The sequence below is a fragment of the Xyrauchen texanus genome, chromosome 24 (genome assembly GCF_025860055.1).
Source record: "Xyrauchen texanus isolate HMW12.3.18 chromosome 24, RBS_HiC_50CHRs, whole genome shotgun sequence".
NCBI classification, from domain to species: domain Eukaryota; kingdom Metazoa; phylum Chordata; class Actinopteri; order Cypriniformes; family Catostomidae; genus Xyrauchen; species Xyrauchen texanus.
In genome coordinates, this window is record NC_068299.1 from 25,463,781 (window position 1) to 25,482,205 (window position 18,425).

Here is an 18,425-nt window from a genome sequence, read left to right on the forward strand (position 1 = left end):
ACAAAAAAGGTAACACAATTCATACAAGAGGATAATACCTCAGATCGTCTGCTAGTCACATACTCCGTAAACAATTATTATTTGCATTTAGATAACTTTCACTCTAAATGGTGTCCACAGTATCTCACTCTAAGGCCTCACGCTCCGCCAACATTTTCCCTAAAGTGCTCTCGGTAAACTTTTTGCCGATATATCTCGTTAATTGGTCGATAAACACTCGACCACCCCCCTCCCCCCTTTCCATCCACACCCCCGCACCCCAGTGAGTGGCTGGGCACCCTGCAAAGCCACAGTAACAAATGGCTGGCTGTGAGGCCTTTGTGAGCCCCTGCTGAGCGCTGGTGTGGATGGTGTTTTAGGCCGCTGTTCAAGCACAGCGGGAGCCGAGCGCTCTTCCCCCTGCTCGCTCGCTCTCACTCAGCTCTCGCAGGCGGAGCGCCTTCACACTCCAGACGACAGCAGGCCTGCAGAGACGGTCACTTCTCCAGCTACATTCCAAACCCAGTGTGCGAGAAAATGTTTCAGGCTCTACTGTTAATTAACACACTTTGACTTGAGTTTTGTGGGTGTTTTGTTGTTTTCTTACTTTCTTTGGCCTGAATTATGTCTGGTGTTTTGTAATACAAACTAGCTATTTATTTATGATGATCTTAAAGTGATATTCTTCAAACTGGTTGTTGTGGTAAAAGAAACATTTTCATGTCCGCAGTTACATGTGCTTTTGTTTACACTGTCGAGGTGCCTTAATGTATTTTAACTCATGAGTGTCAAATTAAAAAGTTAATCTCTGAAATCACTGTTTCTCCCTTTCTTTGAGTCAGTCAACAAAGCTATATTGGCTTTACTGTAAAGGATTGCAGTATTGCTTAAGCATTGTAGTACTTGCATAGCACAGTCAAATGAAATCAACAGAAGTTGTTAAAGTAACATTATTATTATTATTATTATTATTATTATTATTTTTCACTCACCCTTATGTTCTAAACCTGTATGATGTTACAAAAGGAGATGTGGGTGGATTTTTCCAATCTTGGATGCTGATTGGTCAATATACCATTACAACTGTTCACATAGCTATAATGAAGTATATGATTGCACAGCACCAATAGAGGCCAACTATCAACTTTAGCACTAGGTAGGTTTACATGTCAGGGACTGCATGTCATACCTAACAATGGCCTTTGGCCATGATTATATTCACAATATAGCACAGCCTGTCCTACCCTATTGCTTGGATATACCCAGGTATCCATGTATATCACTAATCTCTATGTGTATCATGCATGTGTATCTCCGTCTTTTGTGTTTTTTTTTCTCTCTCTCTCTGTCTGCAGGCAGGAGAAGGAGGCGGTAGAGAGCTGCTGCGGCGAGGACATGGCTGCTCTGACCTTCCGGGCACAGCAGCGCGAACATGAGCTGACACAGACTCTCCAGCAAATGGAGGCGCAGCACGAGAGGAGTGGTGGGTGTTCACCGGTGCACTGCCCCTTGCCAGAACAACCGCCACACCCGCCCTTCCGCCTCCCTCGCCTCCACACACCCAGGGCGTGAGCCACACTGTGTGGGATGGCATCAGGAAAACCTGTAACCTTTGGCTGGCCGAAGGGAGCAGATGCTCGGCACTTCAGCACTACGTATTAGTTAGTGTTTAAAAATGTGTGTGTGTTGGAGGGGACTGGGGAGCCTGTCAGCACTGCCTGCTGATTTCAGAGTGCTGCTCTCACATCTGTTGCACCATCTGGATGAGTGAGTTTAGTTTGTTTACCTGTGTTTCCAGAAACTTGAGGCATGCTGTTTGCCAGAACAAAGCGCAGTGAAAACAAAGGACTTTTTTTGCCGCAGCTGCACGGCACACGTTGTCTAAAGAGAAATGGCATCAGAGGCTCAGCAGGAAGCTCTCTGGGCTTATGGAATTAGTCCTTTAATACCACAGACCACTTCCCTCTCTAAGCATATAATGGCCCTTCTCGATAGCTAATTATTTTTTTCTTGCTCTCCCTCCCGGCCATGTCTCTCTAACTCTAAATTGATTGGTTTGTAGTTAGATAGTATCGCCTTTAATTAATAACGCTTTTTTTTAAATTCTGCCACGTTTGTTTAAAATCCAGTTTTTTGTCTTTTTATTCTGTTTTGTGTGTGCTGTTTTTTTTTTTCTGTGGCCTGCACTTGCCCAGCTATTTTCAAAGCACAGCAACTCATTAGTATACGTTTGGTGAACTTTTCAACATCTACTGAAAATTTTTAACACTTTTTAATTTTTTTAAACTAAACTTAAATGTTACAGCCCATTTTAGTCTATTACTTATCCTCTTTCTGGGCGAGGGGTACACAGGGTTTCCATGCTCATAGAAACCATGTAACTGTCAGGAAATTTTAAGGTTGTGATTTTTAGGCCAGGAAATATCATTGAAATATTTGTTGTGAAATACACTCACCTAAAGGATTATTAGGAACACCTGTTCAATTTCTCATTAATGCAATTATCTAATCAACCAATCACATGGCAGTTGCTTCAATGCATTTAAGGGTGTGGTCCTGGTCAAGACAATCTCCTGAACTCCAAACTGAAAGTCAGAATGGGAAAGAAAGGTGATTTAAGCAATTTTGAGCGTGGCATGGTTGTTACTGGGATTTTCACGCACAACCATTTCTAGGGTTTACAAAGAATGGTGTGAAAAGGGAAAAACATCCAGTATGCGGCAGTCCTGTGGGCGAAAATGCCTTGTTGATGCTAGAGGTCAGAGGAGAATGGGCCGACTGATTCAAGCTGATAGAAGAGCAACTTTGCCTGAAATAACCACTCGTTACAACCGAGGTATGCAGCAAAACATTTGTGAAGCCACAACACGCACAACCTTGAGGCGGATGGGCTACAACAGCAGAAGACCCCACCGGTACCACTCATCTCCACTACAAATAGGAAAAAGAGGCTACAATTTGCAAGAGCTCACCAAAATTGGACAGTTGAAGACTGGAAAAATGTTGCCTGGTCTGATGAGTCTCGATTTCTGTTGAGACATTCAGATGGTAGAGTCAGAATTTGGCATAAACAGAATGAGAACATGGATCCATCATGCCTTGTTACCACTGTGCAGGCTGGTGGTGGTGGTGTAATGGTGTGGGGGATGTTTTCTTGGCACACTTTAGGCCCCTTAGTGCCAATTGGGCATCGTTTAAATGCCACGGCCTACCTGAGCATTGTTTCTGACCATGTCCATCCCTTTATGGCCACCATGTACCCATCCTCTGATGGCTACTTCCAGCAGGATAATGCACCATGTCACAAAGCTGGAATCATTTCAAATTGGTTTCTTGAACATGACAATGAGTTCACTGTACTAAAATGGCCCCCACAGTCACCAGATCTCAACCCAATAGAGCATCTTTGGGATGTGGTGGAACGGGAGCTTCGTGCCCTGGATGTGCATCCCACAAATCTCCATCTACTGCAAGATGCTATCCTATCAATATGGGCCAACATTTCTAAAGAATGCTTTCAGCACCTTGTTGAATCAATGCCACATAGAATTAAGGCAGTTCTGAAGGCGAAAGGGGGTCAAACACAGTATTAGTATGGTGTTCCTAATAATCCTTTAGGTGAGTGTATATTTTTGTAGTGTTTTTCAGCTCTAAAATAGAAGGCTAGAAATCTGCTAGAAGCCTTGCAATCTGTATAAACTGGTATTTAAATACATAACTAGTAATCAGGGATGACTATGAAAGTCATAGAAATTTATTGGTTGCACTTTATTTTACTGTACGTGTATTTTCAGTGTACTTACCCAAGAAAGTACTCTGTAATTTTAGGTAACTACATTTATTTAATATGGTTTAAGTTTGGGGTTTAGGATAAGGTTTTGGGTTAGTACCTAGTAATCACTGTAGTTGTTGTAATTACAGTGATGCCCCAAAATATTAGCACCCATGGTAAATATAAGCAAAGAAGTCTGTATCTTTATTGGTAATCCTTTTGATATTTCATTCAAAATATTAACAAAAATATATCTTCTAATGGATATCAAACAATTGCAAACACAACACAATTTTTATCAAAAACAAATATCTTTGGGAAATATATGTGTGGCACAACTATTGGTACCCCTATAAATTCTTATGAGTAAAATTTATCTGAAGTATATTCCCATTCATATTTTACATGTTTTAGGACACCTGGGTGACAAGGAACATGAAATTGTTCAGCCTTGACTTCCTGTTTCAGAGGGGTATAATTATGAGTTAACAAACAGGCCAAATTCTCATTCATCACAATGGGTAAGACCAAAGAATAAAGTTATGATGTGCAGCACAAGGTTATTGAGCTTCACAAAATGTGAAATGGCTATAAGAAAATAGCTAAAGCATTAAAAATACCCATTTCCACCATCTGGACAGTAATTAAGAAGTGTCAATCAACTGGAGATGTTAGAAATCGACCTGGAAAGAGGATGTGTGTCTATATTGTCTTTAAGCATGGTGAGGAGGATGGTTTGAGTGGCCAACAATTCTCCAAGGATCACAGCTGGAGATTTGCAGAAATCAGTTGGAGTTTAGGGTCAGAAAGTCTCCAAAACTACAATCAGACATCAAAACAAGTTGTTTGGGAGAGTTTCAAGAAAAAAGCCTCTGCTCTCATCCAACAACAACCTCAAGTTCAGTTTGCCAGACACTACTGGGACTTCAAATGGGACCAGGTTCTATGGTCAGATAAAACAAAAATAGAGTTTTTTGGCAGCAAACACCAGAGATGAGTTTGGCGCACACAGAGAGGTAGCCATATGGAAAGGTTCCTCATGGCCACGGTTAAATATGGTGGGCGATCTTTAACGTTGCAGGGCTGTTTTTGTTCCAATGGTCCTGGACATCTTTTTCGGATACATGGCATCATAGACTATAAAATACCAACAGATAAAAAAATCAAAACCTGACTGCCACCTGAAAGCTTAAAATGGCCCTGGTTGGATTTTCCAGCAAGACAATAATCCAACACACACATCAAAATCAACACAAAAATAGTTCCTCAAAATCCTCAAAATCAAGGTTCTGCCATGGCCATCCCAGTCTCCTGACCTGAACCATGTGGACCTCTGAATTTGAAGTATCTGGAGAGATTCTATAGCGAGGAATCTTCTTGCTATGTGTTCTCCAACCTAATTATGCACTATAGGATAAGACTCAGAACTGTTATCTTGTCAAAGGGATGTTGCACAAAGTTTAAATAAAAAAAATGTAGTGAATAAAAGGGTGCCAATAATTGTCACACATATATTTGACAAAAATATTTGTTTTTTGATTACATTTGTGGAGTGTTTGCAATTGTTTGATATCCATTAGAAGATATATTTTTAATGAAAGATCAAAAGGATAAACAATAAAGACATTTTCACAGCCTTCTTTGCTTATATTTACCATGGGTGCCAATATTTTTGGCCGCCACTGTATATAGTACGTAAATGTAGAACAGTACTTTTAAATAAATTGCCACCAATTTATTTCTCAAAAGGTGTGTGAGGACATGTCCAAAGAACACAATTACTGCGCAGCATTGAAAAGAGACTTTTTATTATGCTTGAAATAAATTCCTGTCAGTGACAGACAAACATAATGCAAGAACAGTTTACCAGACTGAATGTGACGCAAATGTGTACTCTGGAACATAAGCAAACCATATATCATAGACCTCACAAAGCTTTATCAAAGCTTTCTGTTCCCGTTTTTAATAGCAGATTATCATATAGGTGTAACCACTTTCAAAGCAACAGCCTTAAACAATGTGGACACATGACCCTAAACTTTTTTATTTTTTTGCATTTGAACATTTGGGCCCAGGAAGATCATGGTAAGACTTTACAATAGGGTTCTATTTGTTAACATTAGTTAAGCATTAGGTAACATGAACTAACAATGATCAATACGTTTTATTAGTTTATTATATAACATTTATTAGTCTTCGTTAATGTTAAGTTTACAAAAATACAATAATTTATTGTTAATTCATGTTAGTTCATAGTGAATTAACTACTGTTAACATGTACAACTTTAGATTTTTAAAATGTATTTATGATGAAAATAATATTAACAAATATGGATAAATGCTGTAGAAGTATTGTTCATTGTTAGTTCATGTTAACTTATGTACTGTAGTTAACTAATGTTAACAAATGGAACCTTATTGTAAAGTGTCACCAAGAACAGTTCTTAATGTGCATTGTTTTGGTTTTAAATGAAGCATATAATTTAGCATAACCGTGCCTGTGCTGTGTTAATGAATCAATGCTTTATCTGTGCACAGTGAGAGAAACAGACACTTTGCTTAGTGCACAGAATATCCTGATTGGAAAACTGAAGGAGGAGTGTCACACACTTGGTGCAAAGCTGGAGGAACTGGCCCAGAGCAGCAGGTATGTAATGCTTCTACTCCTTTAATGTCCATTAAGTACATTAACCCGTAAATGACGCTCTCTAAATTGACCCAATCTGATCAGACTTATCTTCAAATTTTAAGACTGTACCTGAAATCACTCACTCTCTTTTCAGTGCATTTCTCAGCAAATAAACCTGATTAACATTTCATTTAATCCATTGCCAGCAGCTTTCTAAGCTTTTACTCAGAGCAGTGTGTGTATGCATAAGTGAAAATGATTAATGTTTAAATAAAAGCACAAAATATAATAATGAATATATATATATATATATACACTCACCTAAAGGATTATTAGGAACACCTGTTCAATTTCTCATTAATGCAATTATCTAATCAACCAATCACATGGCAGTTGCTTCAATGCATTTAGGGGTGTGGTCCTGGTCAAGACAATCTCCTGAACTCCAAACTGAATGTCAGAATGGGAAAGAAAGGTGATTTAAGCAATTTTGAGCGTGGCATGGTTGTTGGTGCCAGACGGGCCGGTCTGAGTATTTCACAATCTGCTCAGTTACTGGGATTTTCATGCACAACCATTTCTAGGGTTTACAAAGAATGGTGTGAAAAGGGAAAAACATCCAGTATGCAGCAGTCCTGTGGGTGAAAATGCCTTGTTGATGCTAGAGGTCAGAGGAGAATGGGCCGACTGATTCAAGCTGAAAGAAGAGCAACTTTGCCTGAAATAATCACTCGTTACAACCGAGGTATGCAGCAAAGCATTTGTGAAGCCACAACACACAACACCTTGAGGCGGATGGGCTACAACAGCAGAAGACCCCACCAGGTACCACTCATCTCCACTACAAATAGGAAAAAGAGGCTACAATTTGCAAGAGCTCACCAAAATTGGACAGTTGAAGACTGGAAAAATGTTGCCTGGTCTGATGAGTCTCGATTTCTGTTGAGACATTCAGATGGTAGAGTCAGAATTTGGCATAAACAGAATGAGAACATGGATCCATCATGCCTTGTTACCACTGTGCAGGCTGCTGGTGGTGGTGTAATGGTGTGGGGGATGTTTTCTTGGCACACTTTAGGCCCCTTAGTGTCAATTGGGCATCGTTTAAATGCCACGGCCTACCTGAGCATTGTTTCTGACCATGTCCATCCCTTTATGGCCACCATGTATCCATCCTCTGATGGCTACTTCCAGCAGGATAATGCACCATGTCACAAAGCTGGAATCATTTCAAATTGGTTTCTTGAACATGACAATGAGTTCACTGTACTAAAATGGCCCCCACAGTCACCAGATCTCAACCCAATAGAGCATCTCTGGGATGTGGTGGAATGGGAGCTTCGTGCCCTGGATGTGCATCCCACAAATCTCCATCAACTGCAAGATGCTATCCTATCAATATGGGCCAACATTTCTAAAGAATGCTTTCAGCACCTTGTTGAATCAATGCCACGTGAGAATTAAGGCAGTTCTGAAGGCTGAAAGGGGTCAAACACAGTATTAGTATGGTGTTCCTAATAATCCTTTAGTTGAGTGTGTATATATATATATATATATATATATATATATATATATATATATATATATATATCATTGATTACAAATTCAAACCTAATGCAAATCCGTAGTTCTACATGAAAAAGTAAAAACAGCTGGTCCTATTGAGTTTGGGTTGGGTGCCAGGCTTCTATTTACTGTGTTGCCCAGGTTTTCCACGGTTACAGAAAACATATCAGAGATTCTTCTTATTGTGATTTCCAGGCCTGGAAAAGTCATGGAAATTACTAACATCTTAAAAAAAATTATAAAGCCATGGAAATATCTAGTGAATATAATTTTTTCGAGTTATGCTTGGCTACAAATTGCTTTTTATGAGTGCTCTCTCTATACAATTATTTTAAAGAATGACTAGAAAAGTATTGACCAATTCATTATTGGTCAAAAGGTGTGGGAACCCTGGCTTTCCTGACTGCAGTATGTGCTATGTTTCAAACATCAGCTTCTTTTGTCAGGACTAGCATGTTAAGCATATCAATACAGTTGAACCACAACATTAAGAAATATTTTTCAACTGCAGTCCATTGATCAAAACGTATTGCTTTTCTTTGCTATTCCTTGCAGTGAGATCAGCTATGCAATGCAGATTGCCTGACATCCTCTTCTCAACTATTTTATCTTGTTGATGCTTTATGATTTCTGTATCTTTACCGAGTCAGCATAGAGCTCCTTGCGGTTTGTTATCCAGAGCGTGACATCCTTTCCATGCCATACTGCTATAGTGTGTGCCCCAGTAAGGGAGCTGTCACTGTAGCCTGGCACACGGCAGCCTGTCCACTGTGCAGGCTTTTGCTCTCTGCCTATCACATGTGCCTCTCACCTCAGGCCTCTAGGGTAGTCAGCTGTTAAAACAGTGTAAAGCGCATTACTCACATCGCAGCTTGCAATCTGCCATGGTCAGTCAGCCCAGCTTGGGAAGGTACACTGCTGCTCGCCTTCCCCCTCCGCCTGTATGTTGAACTCTGAGAAGATGGATGCGGCAGATACTTTTCAATAGTTTGTGATCATACTGTAATTTATGAATTTTAAATGTTGGTGTTGTCAGATACATACTTTCACATGGGTAGTTGATACATTTTTAAAATCAGACCCATAGTGCCATACTTCATCTAAAAATATTTTAGACAACATTTTTCTGATTCTTGAATAATTATTAGGCATGCAGACAGTATGTACTCCTATTACTGTATTGGAATGACTGCAAATAATGTTCTGAATATTCTGTTAAAAACTATTTTAGATAAAATAGCAGAATTTGTGGCATAATGCTTATTAACACAAAATAATTTGACTTCCGTAGTTTATTTAAAAGAAAAAGCCAAATTTGAGGATACAGTGAGGCACTTACAATGGAAGTGAAATGGGCTGGTCCATAAACATTAAAATGCACACGGTTTCAAAAGTATAGCCACAAGATGTAAGCATTTTACATGTAAATGTGATTTTAGTGGGGAAAAATCTAATATTTACTAAATAAGGGATATATAAAAGAAACAGAATATTGAATTAAGTTGAGAATATTTTATTATGAAAGAAGAGTCTGTGGATTTATACGAATGCCATGAAACTTACACAGTGTAGGAGATTAGTTGCCATGGACAATGGTCAAATATATACAGTAGTGTAGCCAGAGATCTTGTCTACTGAGATGACACATTTTTACCATATGAGAGAGCGTTACGCTCAACAAGCATGTTAGTAAGTCACCGTTTGAGGATACCTTACAAATGAATGGGGAGAGCCTTAAACTAACACCTACCTGTTGCAATACTGTCCATTTCTTCTCTTATAAAACAGCAATTTTATCATAGTAAACTCCACACATAGTTTAATTAAAAACAATTTTTTTAGTGTAAAACATGTTGAAGATTAGCAGAAAGGCGGTCAATTTATTAAGTGCTAAGCTGTTTCCTCACAAAAGCAGTTTATTCAGCACACTAAAGCACCTCCTCCATAGACATCATTCAAAATAATGGCCTCTTGTCTCCTCACCAATGTACCACCGTAGAATGTCTATGGAACCACCACGTTATGGATTGCTTTGTTTATCTTGTAGGCTCCCCTTAATAGAAGGGTTCTGATGTAGCGTTCATTATACTAAAATATTTGACCACAGAATGCAGCGACTGACCAATCAGAATTGAGTACAGATAGCCGTGGAATAAAAATGGTGTAAACTGGAAATAAATTAGTTAATGGACTGTGCAGATATACTCACACACTTGATTTATCTCCCTCTACTGATCTCTGTCCTTTTTATTTTTAAACCTTTAGGCAGATGAGCACACAGCACACTTGCAATAAGGCTGAATAAGACTCATTTGAAGGTTGCTTTCCTTTAAGATCTGCATATACTTGCGAGTTGTGCTGGTTAATCTAATTAGTTGGACCTTTAACAGTTTGATCAAACAGTGGCCATGACAACGTGAACTGTTGAGTAATCACATTAAACAAGTTTATACTTTCAAACAGGGATCCGTTTTTGGGAGCTGATGTCTTTCGTGTAGGCTGCTTAAGTTTGAATAACATTGTGTTTACAGTGCTAATGAAGTTGTGTTGGCAGGGCTGTACCTGATGGCTTGTGCTCCAGTGTTTTTGGTGCCACAAGAGTGTGGTCTTGGCATAGGGGTTAGCGCATGTGCTATGACACACTGAGCTGTGGTGCTCAATTGGGAAATACATTTCCTGAACCAGTTCCCTTTCTTTCACACTATCATTACCTTTACTCTCTGATACACTTCTTTCAAAGCAATTTTAAAATAGGGCAAATAAATTGTTCTCTGTCAGTTGCTAATTGGCCACATTCACACTACAAAGTTTTGTGAATTACAGCTGCATTTAAATCCCCTAAATTATCATTCTGTGTGATTACGGAATAAATGAGTCACTCTAGACAGGAGTCATACTAGATCAAGTATGATTAGTGTGATAATTCCCTTGTTTTACAGCATCGGAATGTGAATTGTTTCCTGAAGTGTGTTTGTCTGTATGTAGAGTGGAGATCGAGCAGTTGTCTCTGGAGAGAGAGCACCTGCAGGAGAGCACAGAGAAACTGCGAAGCCGCTGTGAAGAGATGGAGGAGCAGTGTGTGCAGCATGGAAGGATGCACCAGCGCATGAAACAGAGGTAAACACACACACACACATGCTGCACTTACCTGGAGTCCTGCTCGTAGCTAAAATCTACAACAATTAGGGGTGTGAATCTCAGGGTTGACAGTGAATTGATTTGATTTCATTTGATTTCATTCAAATTCAATTTTGGTTTTCAATTCAAAAACAATTTTTGTAAATGCAGAACAAATCAATTTGATTCTAAATACACTGAAAAGTAATTTGATTCTGTAAATTTTTAAATACATTTATAGGATTCTTTAAATACTTCTGATGTATGTTGGGCAAGAAAGTCTAAGCTTACAGCTCAAGTGCGTTATATCTGCATAATAAATGGAATTTCAAAAATCAACATTGTTTTCAAACAGCTTTTTCGAAATCTATTTGTTGACTAAAGAAACGGATTGTTCTGCCCCAAACTGCCATTGGTCAAGCCACTTTTGTGTTGAGCTGATCTGGGCCGCTTAAAACAAACGTAATAATTTTTAATAGTGCAAAGAGACGGCGTTTACAGTTTTCTTGTAAACCATCCTACAAATGGTTAACTTATAGTTGTCTTTGCATTTTAAGCTGGGATAGGTGAAAGAATTTTAACATCGAAAAAACACTTTAAAAATATTGTCTATATTTTCCTTGGGATACAATAAATAATACAATACAAAGAAGAATGTGGACATGAGTAACCAGAGATGGGAGGGTTTCTTTGAATGTGTATTGTACAAATGCGATCAGTGACCAAATCCAAATATCGCAAGATGAAAATAACAGCATGACTACTTTTAGTTACTTCTTGATTACCTGAAGACCAATTAATTTGTTTCATATAATAATGAACAAAAGAGGCTGACTACCACCCCTGGAGTCGCAATTTCAAATCCAGCCAGGTCTCCTAAGTAATCAAATTGGCCAGGTTGCTAGGGAGGGTAGAGTCACATGGGGTAACCACCTTGTGGTCGCTGTAATGTGGTTCTTGCTCGGTGGGGCATGTGGTTAGTTGTGTGTGGATGCCGTGGAGAATAGCTTGAAGCCTACACATTTGCTATGGCTCAACAAGCCATGTGATTAACAGTCTCAGACGTGGAGGCAACTGAGATTCGCCCTCTGTCACCCTGATTGAGGTCACTACGCCACCACGAGGACTTAGAGTGCATTGGGGATTGGGCATTCCAAATTGGGGAGAAAAAAAAACTGGATTGAAATCTTTTCATAATTTTCATCAGACAATCAACACCAACAGGAACTGCTCAAATGCAGAATGAATCAGGCTTGCTCTTCTACTCAGTAAGAAACAAATTTACTGGCTGCAACTTTATAACCTTTAAATATGCCTATTCAATTATTTAGATAATTTTGTATCGGACACATTTATCTCAGTATCTTCAGACATGGACTCATAAGTTTAGAGTGTGTGTGCGTATTTCCGGCAGGGACACATGTGGCCACTTAATGTAGGGTTGAGGGCCGTCTGGCACACTGCCCGATCCGGCATGTGGCCGTGTGAGTGTGCGTGGGTGTATCCACATTAACTCCAGTCTGAACCAAGCTTCTGCTGGGAGCACAACATCCTTCTGTTTCCTGCAGACGTTTATATATGTGTGAACATCCACCTCCTCAAACCACACAGAGAAAAAGAGGCCAGAAAAGAGAGAAGGGAAATATAAAGAAAAGTAAGCTGCCCCAAAAATTTTGAAAAGATGTTGTGTTAGTTCTGCAGTGTTGGTATATAAGTGAGCTTTCCTCACATAAATGGAGCTGTTAAAATGGTTTGTCACCTTTTCAATTACGCAACATTTCTCACAAGAGCTCACAGATCGAGCTCAGAGGTGAGATGGAATGATTAGAGAGATTCTATATGAAAAGTGTGAAATATAGATTTAGGTTTACCAACGCAAATGTACTAAAACAACATTTTATGGTCTTTTTCTTTTTTACACACTAGAAATTGTTAAATGATATTTGCGCTAAAAATAAAGCTTTGCCTTAAAAAAAAATGTATATCTTTTTGGTTATATGTTTGAAGAGGCATGTAAAGGGGTCCCACGATTATGGAAAACATGAAATATCAAGGAGTTTTATTTTTCAAGCTTAAAAAAGTCATGGAAATGAGCAGCAGTAATATATATACACTCACCTAAAGGATTATTATGAACACCATACTAATACTGTGTTTGACCCCCTTTCGCCTTCAAAACTGCCTTAATTCTACGTGGCATTCTTTAGAAATGTTGGCCCATATTGATAGGATAGCATCTTGCAGTTGAAGGAGATTTGTGGGATGCACATCCAGGGCACGAAGCTCCCATTCCACCACATCCCAAAGATGCTCTATTGGGTTGAGATCTGGTGACTGTGGGGACCATTTTAGTACAGTGAACTCATTGTCATGTTCAAGAAACCAATTTGAAATGATTTGAGCTTTGTGACATGGTGCATTATCCTGCTGTAAGTAGCCATCAGAGGATGGGTACATGGTGGCCATAAAGGGATGGACATGGTCAGAAACAATGCTCAGGTAGGCCGTGGCATTTAAACGATGCCCAATTGGCACTAAGGGGCCTAAAGTGTGCAAGAAAACATCCTCCACACCATTACACCACCACCACCACCAGCCTGCACAGTGGTAACAAGGCATGATGGATCCATGTTCTCATTCTGTTTACGCCAAATTCTGACTCTACCATCTGAATGTCTCAACAGAAATCGAGACTCATCAGACCAGGCAACATTTTTCCAGTCTTCAACTGTCCAATTTTGGTGAGCTCTTGCTAATTGTAGCCTCTTTTTCCTATTTGTAGTGGAGATGAGTGGTACCCGGTGGGGTCTTCTGCTGTTGTAGCCCATCCGCCTCAAGGTGTTGCGTGTTGTGGCTTCACAAATGCTTTGCTGCATACCTCGGTTGTAACGAGTGGTTATTTCAGGCAAAGTTGCTCTTCTATCAGCTTGAATCAGTCGGCCCATTCTCCTCTGACCTCTAGCATCAACAAGGCATTTTCAGCCCACAGGACTGCCGCGATACTAGATGTTTTTCCCTTTTCACACCATTCTTTGTAAACCCTAGAAATGGTTGTGCTTGAAAATCCCAGTAACTGAGCAGATTGTGAAATACTCAGACCGCCCGCCTGGCACCAACAACCATGCCATGCTCAAAATTGCTTAAATCACCTTTCTTTCCCATTCTGACATTCAGTTTGGAGTTCAGGAGATTGTCTTGACCAGGACCACACCCCTAAATGCATTGAAGCAACTGCCATGTGATTGGTTGATTAGATAATTGCATTAATGAGAAATTGAACAGGTGTTCCTAATAATCCTTTAGGTGAGTGTGTATATATATATATATATATATATATATATATATATATATATATATAATAATAATAATAATAATAATAATAATAATGGAAAAGTTCATAGATTTCTGTGGTGAATGTACATTTGTGTTGATTAGCTGTGCTCTAAATTATTGCACTGGTGAGATTTAGAATAAAACTTGTCAGCAAGCCAACATGATAATGAACATTGATCAGTCCATTGAGGGTCTTGGAGACATGTGTACACTAATATACTAGTACACTAATGAAAGTTTAAATCTATTAAATAAAGATTATTACCTGGAAAACAAATGGAAATATGAAAATATCTAAAATTATCTAAAAATGTATGATAATAGTACATACTTATCCTGTAACCACAAACAACTGATAAAGTCATGAAAATTCATGTGTCAAATTCATCTTCCATGGATGTATGTTAAACTGAACATTTGAAAGAAAGTCTAAAAAAATTTAAGTAAAGCACATGTAAATAACTAAATAAAATGATTCTGTATCATGTGCAAAAAAAGAGAAACTCAATTTGTAATAGTTTCCAATATAAATAAATGTTCCTTTCTCACTGTGAGTATTGACATTGTTTCACTAGCCCAAAAATGTCTCCTGCTGTTGGTAAGACAGAAGGTGTTTGAGTCAAACTTCAGCCATCATCTCTGAGTAAGAGACTAAGAGGTCTGGTGCCCCCCCCGTGTCTTCAGTGCCCCAAGTGTCTCTGCTCTGTAGGGCATTTCACCCTGCCACCCGTGGGTTAAGGTGTATGTGTTAATAAGTTGATGCAAATGGCTCCGGCGTACATGCAAATAGCTGGGTGCCCCACCTCAGATATTCTTGATCGGGTGCACAATCTGTGCTGCGAAGAGCTGCAACAGCGTGCCACGCATGAAACATTTGGAAAATCAGCTTGATATATTTTTACTATTCGAGCCAATGCCAAGCAACACAGGGGTTTTCAGCACACAATGTTTCACTCCTGCAAGTTATTTATTTATTTCCCACGTGGTATTCACATATTTTCTGCCTGGAGATTAGGACCAGTGATATATGAAAGGGTTGAAATATTTTCCAACAATTTTGTGTAATCGCACCAGCTTCATAGAGAACGTCAATAATACATATGCATACCAATTCTATATTTATATTCATTCTGGGCATAGGTTCACTGCTCAGTAAGATGGTTGACGTTGGCATGGTAAAAGACACTTTGAAATGTAGTAATCAGAGTTAGACTTAGTATTTTATCAGATCAGGTTGTGATTTGGCCATTAATATGGTTTCCATCAGTGTGTTATAATGGCTAAATGTGGCAAAGACACCATTTAAGAAAAGGAACAAAAGTAGGTATGCTTTTATGTTGTAGTTGTTTTAATGAATAATGTAATCATTTGAGGTTTTGGGAAATAATGTAAGATGAATGTTTTCCTTGTAATTTCTAATACATCGAATATATTGCATTTTAATTCAGATTTTGGGAGGTTAGTGTACACTATTACACCAAAATATAAAATCTACTCTTTTATAAGTGTTCATCTTTTTAATTTAATGAGTGAAAATACTGTAGGCTATTTGCAACAAACCTATAAATTGAGTATTAGATATAGTATTAATGTTATTCAAACTATTGTTTATGTTGACTGAACATTTATTGCGATTTCTCAGTAGCAATAACTGCTATTTTGTGCAATGAAAGCTGATGCATGTGTGATAGACAGAAACTGTTGAAATAGAAAAAGCTAAATAAAAGGTATTAGCTGTTAAAAATGTATTTCATAACGCATTAATATTGACATTTAAATATTTGTTAAAAGTTGCGAAGTATGTCCTGCGGTATGGCATGCTTTATTTTATTATCTTAAAAAAATTAATTAGCATTTTGCTTAATCTGTTTGAATTATTATGCATGCATATTTTTTGTCACCCCTCTGGACAATTTTCAATTAACTTATGAAGGCAAAAAGGTGATTAAACAACATGAAAAATGTAAACGAAATTGTGACTAGTCACTGCACCTAAAATATACACTTTCACCTCATACATTCGTTTAATCTAAAATCTTGATGATTATTTAAAAACAGGCTCATGGATATCCAGTATACATCCAGTACCCTAATACAGAATCTATTTAACCCAGCTTGATATCAAATTATTTGCTGTAATTTGTCCAAAACTTCACCTGCTCCGAGTCCCTACTCATACAAGCTCCACCATCATTCTCTCATCTCTCACAAACCAACATCTGCCAGTAAACTTCTTTACCAATTATCACTCCCTCTCACCAACACACACAGTAGCAAACACGCTCCTGTTCCTTAAAGGAGTGTTGTAGCATGTACGCAGATGTGTGCCTAAATCTACAGGCTTCTGTCAGCCATATGGTAGCGTAAAGAAAGATGGTAGTGGTGTGTGGATGTGTGAGGGATGAGCTTGGATGGAGAGAGCCATGTGTAGTGGTTGTTGAAGTGCTGCTGAATGGCTGGAGGAGATGGTGTAATGGAACAAATGTCCGCCTGCTCCAGGGCTGAGAACAGCCACGCTGCTGCCGGGGAGATGGCTGGGCCTTGGGCGAGGGCTGCTTCATCTGGTTCCCTGCCACCCACCCCTGCTCCCCACCCTATCGTTGTCTTTTACACACACACGAACACGCATTTAAGTGTGCCTGTGCGTGTGTGTGTGTGTGTAAGAGAGAAATGAAGACATGCCGCTCACTCTTGTCATTTCCAGAAAGCAAGAAGGCTAAGTTAAACTATTCACTTGCAAATGAAGTTGGCTAGGAGTGAATGAAATGTGGCATGTAACTTCAGCATCCATATGTTGAACATTGCCTTATCTTGGTCAGATGTACTGTACCTTTAGTGTTCTATCTGCATTTTGTTGAATCTGTCTGCATAGAATGAAAAGGTTTTGAAAAAGAAAAATTTCAGAGTTTTTTGGACCTCTCTTCTTCAGATTTGATCTGAATCATAGTATCACAAGTGGCATTACTTTAAAGGGATAGTTCAACCACAAAAAGGAAACATGCGGCTTTGGAACATGAGGGTGAGTAAATGGTGGCAGAATTTTTCTTTTTGGATGAATTATCCCTTTAAATAGTTGGTAGGTGAGAAAGTAGGTGACAAAAACAAAAACTTTGCTCTCAGTTCTTCTCAACTCAATGTCAAGAATTATATTGTGATGACCATGTTATATCTTTCCAGTTTCTCTGTAGTCTTTTATTTTCAAATTGTAGAGCCATATATTCTAAAATTTAAAATTTTTAGTTTTAATATGGGTCAGAATATGGTGCTCTTGGCTCAGATGCATTAAATATCTCAGGATAAGTCTGCTCATCTAGGATAAATTTTTATTTGTGATAATAATCATAGTCATCGTTAATAAATAAAATAAAACTTTAAAGTGATCCTAGAGTGACATTTGCACTATATGGGTTTTTATACACCCAAGTTCTGTGTTCCATCAGATGTGATCATAGGATCTGGCAGTTCAGTGATGCACTTTTCTGACTAAAACTAATCTGTAGCAGTAGATATTAAACAAGTTGGTTGGCTTATGCTCAGAGGGCACGTTTTTAAACCACATATATTTTGAATGTAACTTTCAAAATTAATAATATATAATATGTGTGTGTGTGTGTGTGTGTGTGTGTGTGTGTGTGTGTGTGTGTGTGTGTGTGTGTGTGTGTGTGTGTGTGTGTATGGGTGATTGGGACACAGTGTAAAGCGCTTTGGTAACCTCTAAGGTTAAAAAAGTGCTATATAAGTGCTGACCATTTACCATATATGTATGTATGTGTGTGTGTGCGTGTGTATGTGTGTGTGTGTATATATATATATATATATATATATATATATATATATATATATATATATATATATATATATATATATATATATATATAAAATATGTGAAAAATAATAGATTGATGTGAAAAAATAATTTTAAGAAGTTAAGCATAAGGCTGTAACATAACAAAATGTAAAATATATATATATATATTTTACATTTTGTTATGTTGCAGCCTTATGCTAAACTTCTTAAAATTATTTTTT

General features: G+C 38.4%; 1 protein-coding gene across 1 annotated transcript in view; it reads left to right on the forward strand.

The window, feature by feature from the left end:
- Nucleotides 1-18,425, forward strand: part of LOC127617843 (serologically defined colon cancer antigen 8 homolog) — a 77,445-nt gene that overhangs the window by 39,006 nt on the left and 20,014 nt on the right. The window contains exons 14-16 of the mRNA XM_052089945.1: nt 1,335-1,462; nt 6,290-6,398; nt 10,932-11,063. Of these exons, the coding sequence (XP_051945905.1) occupies nt 1,335-1,462; nt 6,290-6,398; nt 10,932-11,063 (369 nt within the window). The remainder of the gene's footprint in view (nt 1-1,334; nt 1,463-6,289; nt 6,399-10,931; nt 11,064-18,425) is intronic.